The sequence below is a fragment of the Aricia agestis genome, chromosome 12, assembly GCF_905147365.1.
Source record: "Aricia agestis chromosome 12, ilAriAges1.1, whole genome shotgun sequence".
NCBI lineage: Eukaryota > Metazoa > Arthropoda > Insecta > Lepidoptera > Lycaenidae > Aricia > Aricia agestis.
In genome coordinates, this window is record NC_056417.1 from 3,172,480 (window position 1) to 3,181,159 (window position 8,680).

The following is an 8,680-nucleotide window of genomic DNA, read 5'->3' on the forward strand; positions in this document are numbered from 1 at the left end:
GTCACTCACTCACCGATCATCAAAACTGTTAGGGTACTTCCTGAAGTCTTAGGAAGCTGAAATTTGGTATGTAACATAATATTAGTACTCAAATAACAAAAAAATTATCAAACCCAGCTTAACCTATATTCGTACCATTATAGAGTAAAATTAGGCAAAAATGTGTGTTTTTTGTATGGGAGCCCCCCTTATTTTTTTATTTTATTTTAATATTATTATTAAATATTAAATTAGACATATAACTAAGGATTTTGAGAAAAATTCAAGTACCTAACTGTTGCCATTATTGATATAGAGCAAAAAAGGCCAAAAAAATCACGTTTGTTGTATGGGAGCCCCCCTTAAATATTAATTTTATTCTGCCTTTAGTATTTGTTGTTACAGCGGCAACAGATATACATAATCTGTGAAAATTTCAAATCTCAAGCTATTACCTTTCTTGAGTTACAGCCTGGAGACAGATAGACAGACAGACAGACGGACGGACAGACAGACAGACCGAAAGACAACAAAGTCTTAGTAAAATACGTTTTTACCCTTTCGGTACGTAAGTACGTAAGTTTAAAGAATACTCGTAGTAGCATTTCTTTGCAAATATTTAATTAATAAGAATATTTCATTAATAATAATAATAATTAAGTACTTAGTAGTTACTTAACTATCAATACAATTTTGATTTGAAAAAAAAAAAAAAAAAAAAATCTATTTCAAGTTTACTTAAACTTGAAACAGATTGATTAGGAATTTTAGGATAATTAGTATAGTAGGATTAGTAGGTCTTAAAATATTTCCTTATGCTAACAACATCGGTTTACGGTTAGTTAAAAACTAAACATGTTACAATGAAAGTTAAACGGCTATACCAAACATCTTCGCGTCATCGATAGTGCGATGTAGGTGCCCAACAGTGACATCTCTTGTCGATTAGAGTGCATCAACCACTATATGAAACTGTTCGTGCAAGCTATATCACGATGTAGACGACCAGCAGCGACATCTATTATTATCAAAAGGAAAAAATAGCATAAAATCACGTTTGTTGTATGAGAGCCCCCCCGAAATATTAAATTTATTTTGTTTTTAGTATTCATTGCTATAGCGGCAACAGAAATACATAATCGATGAAAATTTCAACTCTCTAGCTTCTACCGTTCTCGAGATACATGCAAGAGACAGACAGACAGACGGATAGCGGACAGACAATGAAGTCTACTAATAGGGTTCCGTTTTTACCCTCTTGGTACGGAAACCTAAAAAAATACACCCAAAAAAAAATCGGACAAGTGCGAGTTGGACTCGCGCACGAAGGGTTCCGTACTGTAAATTGTTATAGAGCAAAAGTAGGGGAAAAATTGTGTTTTTGTATGTGAGCACCCCTTAATTATTTATTTTATTTCAATTGTATTATTAAATATTAAAGTACGATTATATTAAATTAAGTACGATTATATTAAATATTAAAGTACGATACAATTGAGGATTTTGTGAAAATTTCAAGTGTCTTAATGTTTGGGAGTCCCCCTTAAATATTTACTTTATTTTGTTTTTAGTATTTGTTGTTATAGCGGCACCAGAAATACACAATCTGTGAAAATTTCAGAAGTCTAGTTATAGCGGTTCTTGAGATACAGCCTGGAGACAGACAGACGGACAGACATCGAAGTCTCAGTAATAGAGTATTATAGGACTCTGTGGTAACAGGGTCCCGTTTTTACCCTATGGGTACGGAACCCAAAAAAATGAACTAAAAGAAAAAACAACGTAAACCAACTTACAAAAAGAAATGAAATCCCACCAAAAACATTTCATGTTAAAAGGTTGCCAAGATGAGAACATAATATTATAGTTCGTCGTGTCAAAAAGTTTCAAAGTCGTGTCAAAAGATATCATGTAGAGCCAAGTTTCTAACCTTACATACTCAGCGCTAAATCTAAAAACCTTAATTTTACACTAAAGCGTGACAAAATATTTTGATAATAATATTATAATGTGTCAACCGCACGAGAAGAATCTAAAAACTCTACACATTAGTCAAAACCGGTGGCTTGGCCATTTTGTTATTCGTCAGGGCTTCGAACTTAATATATAAAACTAAATAATAACCGTAAAATGGCCAGGCCACCGATTTTGACTAATGTGTAGAGTTTTTAGATTTTCCTCGTGCGGCTGACACATTATATTATTATCAAATATTTTGCCGCGCTTTAGTGTAAAAATTAACGTTTTTAAATTTAGGGCTGAGTATGTAAGGTTAGAAACTTGGCTCTACATGAGATCTCACTACTTTTTGACACGACGAATAACTATAATATTATGTTCTCATCTTGGCAACATTTTTACATGAAAATGTTTTTGATGGGATTATATTTCTCTATGGTAAATAAACTTAGGCTCAACTCAAATACTTCTAAAAGACAGCCTTGGTGCACCCGATCCCCAAAAAAGTTGATCGCTCAAATCCTTTCAACTACAGACCAATTCCTATAACCTCTCTCATCTCGAAGATAATGGAATTCATTATCAATAGCCAGCTTCTTCGATACTTGGACGGCCAGATTACTAAGCGACAAACAATACGGGTTCCGTAAGGGTCGCTCGGCTGATGATCTCTTGGCGTACCTAACCCATCGATGGGCTCAGGCAATTGAGTCGAAGGGCTCTGCATTGGCTGTTAGTTTGGACATTGCGAAGGCCTTTGATCGGGTTTTGGCATAGAGCGCTGCTATCAAAGCTTCCATCATATGGGCTGCCCGAGAAATTATGTAAGTGGGTCACAAGTTTCTTAGCAGATAGAAAGGTCGTAGTTGACGGCGAATGCCTTGAAACTCAGTCGGTTGATGCTGGTGTCCCTCAGGGCTGTGTGCTATCGCCTACCCTATTCATACTGCATATCAATGACATGTTACAGACCAACGGCATTCATGGCTATGCGGATGATAGTACAGGTGATGCTGTATATACCGGCTCCCCCAATATTTCTCGGCTAAATGTCATTGAGAGTCGAAACGAACTTGTGTCTAAAGTAGAGAATTCATTGTAGAAAGTAGCTCTGAATCGGGGAGACGTAACTTAGTCCAATTCAACCCCGTCAAGACACAAGTCTGCGCGTTCACCACTAAAAAGTTATCAATCTTTGACCATCTCCCCTAGCATTGAGATACAAACATGGCGTTAACATATCGAGCGAAGTCCAGTTCCGATATCGTCTAGAGCAGTGTTTTTCAATCTGTGGGTCGCGACCCCTAGGGGGGTTGCGAAGGCTTACTCGGGGGGTCGCCTACAGAAAAAAAAAGTTGAGGTAAAAATTATAATAGATATACAGGGTGTAACAAAAATAAGTGATAATACTTTAGGGTGTGTACGTGTTCCTTGTAGAGAGTTCACTGTGAAAGTAGCAGCGCTGAAAGACCAAAATTTTTTTTCACTTTTGTATGGGGAAACTTGTGACGCTCGGGCCCTTGCCCATACAAAAGTGAAATTTTTTTTTCGACTCTCAGAGCTGCTACTTTTACAGTGAGCTCTCTACAAGGAACACGTACCCACCCTAAAGTATTATCACTTATTTTTGTTACACACTGTATATACTAAACTAGGAAAAAAATCATTACCTAATAGTTAATACCTCATTATTTCTTTGGCTTTCTATGACACGAGGGGGTCGCCAGTATATTCAATCTATAAAGGGGTCGCGAAATCAAAAAGATTGAAAAACACCGATCTAAAGGGTAAGGCCAAGTAGCCTCGAAGAAGCTTGGTGTTCTTAACAGAGCTAGACAGTACTTCAGTCCGGACCAACGCCTACAACTTTACAAGGCGCAGGTTCGGCCTCATATGGAATATTGTTCTCATCTCTGGGCAGGGGTGCCAAAATACCAACTGCTCTCTCTGGATCGTATCCAACGAAGGGCCGCTCGAATTATTGACTGCCAGTGTTTCAAACAGCTTGGACCCCTTGGAATTACGCCGAGATGTAGCTTCACTCTGCATCCTCTATCGGTTGTATCACTGGCAGTGCTCTGAGGAATTGTTCGGAATCATACCACCTGCAACTTTTCGCTATCGTCCCAAGCGAAAAACACATCATCCTCATCACCTTGATGAGTGGCAGTCTTCCACCGTGCGTTTTTACCGTAACTTTCTGGCTTCTGCCGCGCACTGTAAAACTCTGGAACGAACTGTCACCAGCAGTATTTCCGGACCTATACGACCTGCAAACCTTCAAGAAGAGAGTGTATTCCCTCTTACAAGGCCCACAACGCACCTGCAGCGCTTCTGATGTTCATGTGTCCATGGGCGACGGTAGTTGCTTACCATCAGGTGACCCGTTTGCTCGTTTGCCCCCTTATTTTATTTAAAAAAAAAACACTAGGGCAGAGTCGAAGTGACGCATCATATTTTTCGAAAAAGCATAATATTCATCACTTCTATTATTTAAGTTAGGATAACAATAATACAAAAATAACACAACAAAGTTATTGTTTAATTTATTTCAATAAATTAAAAATCAATAATATGAAGAGGTAATAGTAACAACAATAAAACTTGTGTTTAAACTTAAAAACTGCTTATCACATTTTTATAACACATTACACAATACATAAGTACATACTTGGTCTATTATCAAAATGTACCAAAAACTACATTGCTAATGGCCATCGGCAATCATTGTTTTTCTATTAACAATGAACATTATAGGAAATTAAGTTTGTGATGGACACATGGACCATAGTCGTGTGAAAGGAAAAAAGGACTTTGTATCAAATATACTATTTCCAAAGTACATTATACATTAGTCTTACAAATAGTGTAAATTATGAATATTAAATCAAGGGTGGCCAACCTTTCGACACTTGGGCCAAAATTCGGAAGTAGAATTTTTCCCCGGGCCGCACTACCAAATTTTATGTATACCTACACGTAGTGCGCACCAGATACACAGTCAAAATCGGATAAGTACTTATTTTTCCTATTTGAACTCAGAGCTTAGAACAAGGAAATGTACTGTAATAAGCAAAGAAAACACCCCAGTCACGCTCTTAGTATGTTATTTTAAAGTCAGCCCCACTTTATGCAGATAAAGCATATTGTATTGATTTTAAAAGTAAAAGATAACCCTTCTGGCAGTCGGGTAAAAATAAGTGTTTAGGTTGCTTTTTATAGTAGGTAATTATGTAGGTTTTATAGTAATTAAAATATTAACTTTTTTACTTTAAAAAAATGTGCTCGGCTCCGCAGGCCACAAGGTAACAGACGGCGGGCCACATGTGGCCTGCGGGCCGCGTGTTAGCTACCCTTGTATTAAAAGAATATGCAGGTCCTTTTTTAGGGTGGGAATAGCATGTGTGCAGAAATCGTTCGACGGCTATAAACAAAGTCTTGTGTACTGGCAGGACCTTTGTTAAGCTGAAGGCACAGTGCAGCACAGAATTCCTTATTCACTAAGCGAAGTATTTGAATTTCATTGGTATATAATGGATTCTAAACTTGTGATATTCCTTCCTCAGGGCCTTAGAGCATTCTACTTTCAGGACTTTTAAAGATTCAACGATTCTCTCTTTATCTTCCTCCTCACGTGCGTCAAACAAGTTCTTGATGACATCATAGTCAAATTCTTCTATTCTCTCAGAATCATCAATCAATCGATCAACATCTGACAAATATTTTCTGAAAGATGGATCCTCAGAATCTTTCCTGTAGTTACTCAATCTATCTGCCTTCTCCCAAAACTCGAGAACTCTTTGCGCGCACTTCATTTTACACGTGATCATGTAGTTTTTAAAGAGCTTTCTCCCTTTCTCGTCGCTTAATACATTATCAATTTTGTCAGTGAAACGGTCTAAGTCTACCTTCGTTACACCTTCTAGATCATCGCAGCCGAATGCTGAACAACAAGGATTCATTGTTCAATAATTACAATGCTGATTTTTTCCCACATTTCTGTCGTAGTATGTAGTTGAAATACACATTGAGAAAACAGCCAATTCAACTTGTCTTACAATAAGTACAACTACATCTTAATCCTATGTAGTTTGGGAAACACCGGTACCATTCTTGATAATCACTATTTCCAAAATTAAAGTTTTTTCACTGTGATTACACACGATCACAAGCTATTCATGGCATATTTTGTGAAAATTAATTGACATTTCACATTTGAATTTTGAAATGTGACATTTCTCGTCACAGCTCGTTAGACAATTAGCATGCTTAAATTCAATGAATGAAGGTCTATTTTTGTATGACAACTATTGTGAAGCTTGAGATTCTGTTGTCTGCTGTCATCTGTTTTTTTTATTTCGAAAACGGTCATAAGCATGTCATAAGCTATCATGCTGGCACTTCACATGGCTATTCGTAAAATTGCTATCATTTATCAATGGCTATTTGTTGCATTTGGCAAAATTATTGACGTAATAAACAAACAAACAAATAAAGGCATGGACGTCAAATACCAATTTTTAGTCGTTGATCAATTTGATCCTTTTGATATGTGCGTCAAAAACCGACAAAGGTACGGATACGTATATTTGGTATTGGTCATATATTTTGTCAAATAGGCAAATAAGGCCAATACTTTGTTAAACATAGGTACCGTCTTCGATCACTAATATACAAGATACACAGTCCCCTTCGATCACTAATATACAAGATACACAGTCCGCGGCAAAAAACGACCTCACTTAAAGAGCACCAAACGCAACATTCTGGTGGACTTTCGATTTAGTAATGCTCGAACGCTCCGCTGGGAAACATGCCCCAGTGCTCATTCAACAATTGTAAAATATAATCATACGTTTAAAACGCAAAAACAGGATGGAATTTCATATTCCCGGTAAGTATTAATTTTATCCTAATATATTTCATACAAATTATTAAATATTGGTACCTATTTTGTTAAGAAATCAATAAAAAACAGTTTTAAAATTAAGTTGTAAATAAATCAACACGAGGTATAAACCATCTCGATTGCGAATACTCATACTAAAGGTACTTATCGTAGTTTATCATGCCCACTTGAAATGTTCGGGTTACACACTGTGTTTCTGTTCCATTTGGTGGAGTCGCTATTAATTATTATTTATTTTATCGAGGAATATTTTTTTTAGGTTTCTTCGAGATTCAGTTAGATGTGGAGATTGGATATCAGTTATTTACAATCAACAAAAAATGTTGAACAGTTCGACTCCACTCATACTTCACTTCACCCTGTTCCAGCGGCGAAGTGCAGCCGTAAAATTATTGAAGTGCTTTTTTGGAATTGTAATAATTTAAACTTTATGACATATATGCGGATGGTTGAATCTGTTGAAAATTTTATCTGTTGTAAATTGTAATTTGTAATGTCCGGTTGACGCTGTCATTCAGAATTATTGTTCAATTCGGCCATTTTGTTGGTTTTTCGGCGACTGTAACACGTGTTCCGTAGGTTATTTTGTGTATTTTACGGGAATACTTTTCTTCTTTACCGTATTTCTCAATATATTTCATTATTTTAGGTTGCCAAAATGGCTGTAGCCAAAAAGCCCGTGGCGAAAAAAGCCCAATTACATCAAAAGTCTGGTAAGAAGGGAGTGAAGGGTGGCAAAATTCGTGGTAAAGGCCAGAGAAGGAAAATTAACCTGAAGTTTACCATCGACTGCACACACCCAGCAGAAGACAGCATCCTGGATGTAGGAAACTTCGAGAAATACCTGAAAGAGCGTGTCAAGGTGGAAGGCAAAACTAATAACCTAGGCAATCACGTTGTTATCGCAAGGGACAAGACTAAAGTAGCCATCAGTGCAGGTAAGCATGTTTCTTAATTGTATTTATCAATAAAATTGTAAGAGATTGCCAAGAGTCACATTATGAAGCACAAGTGCATCAAATCTGTATATCCGTAGCATGTATGCATTGGCATAGGTTAACCCGTGATGCTTTCTTGTATTGTAATACATAGTCATTTACAATTTATGAAGTTCTCAATCCCTTTGGATTTATTTCTGCTGGTCATATTTGTTTATTATATAACGATAAGAGTTTGTGTCCAATCATCCTGCTCACTAAACAGTATATCGGTTTCATATTTGGAAGGCAAGAATATTTTTGTGTCATGATAAAATCAAAAGGAATGATGACCTATTCATTAGAATGAATTAGTTACACTTGTGTTAGTAGTTGGAATGTATAAATAGAATTTTGAGCTTACAATTATAAGTGTTAGCAAACAATGTGAATTTCGTCTGCAATTACTTAGTTGGAAGTTAGAACTAAGTCACTGTTGAAGAGTAAAGAAATTGCAATTTATTCAAGTAATCATGGGAGCTTTACAGCATCTCTGAGTAATTTCATTTAATCATCAAACTCGACTGCATTTTTATACATTTTTATTAAGATTTTGAACAATCTATTAATCTCAAAATGGTCCCAAAGTACCTCCTGACAGAAGTTTAAAACTTTTTTTCTATTTTTAGACATTCCCTTCTCAAAGAGGTATCTGAAATACCTTACAAAGAGGTACCTCAAGAAGAACAATCTTCGTGACTGGTTGAGAGTGGTTGCCTCCGCACATGACTCTTATGAACTGCGCTACTTCAACATCAACGCTGACAGCGACAATGAAGACAATGAAGATTAAACATTCACTTCAATAAAATAGTTTATACACAATTACTTATTTTTATTTCCTACTTTAATTTAC

The 8,680-nt window shown here is 36.4% G+C and overlaps 1 protein-coding gene across 2 annotated transcripts; it reads left to right on the plus strand.

Annotated features, from left to right (window-relative positions):
- The first annotated feature begins 7,327 nt into the window (after positions 1-7,327).
- On the plus strand, positions 7,328-8,649 carry LOC121732238 (60S ribosomal protein L22-like). 2 transcript variants are annotated; one of them, XM_042122058.1, is made up of 3 exons: positions 7,328-7,422; positions 7,497-7,785; positions 8,454-8,649. In XM_042122058.1, exons 2-3 carry the CDS (start codon positions 7,506-7,508, stop codon positions 8,615-8,617), a joined length of 444 nt encoding a protein of 147 aa, XP_041977992.1. In that variant the 5' UTR covers positions 7,328-7,422; positions 7,497-7,505; the 3' UTR covers positions 8,618-8,649. The 2 variants fall into 2 exon arrangements, with proteins under 2 accessions (XP_041977992.1, XP_041977990.1); XM_042122056.1 differs by having other exon boundaries at positions 7,408-7,426.
- Positions 8,650-8,680: the final 31 nt, after the last annotated feature.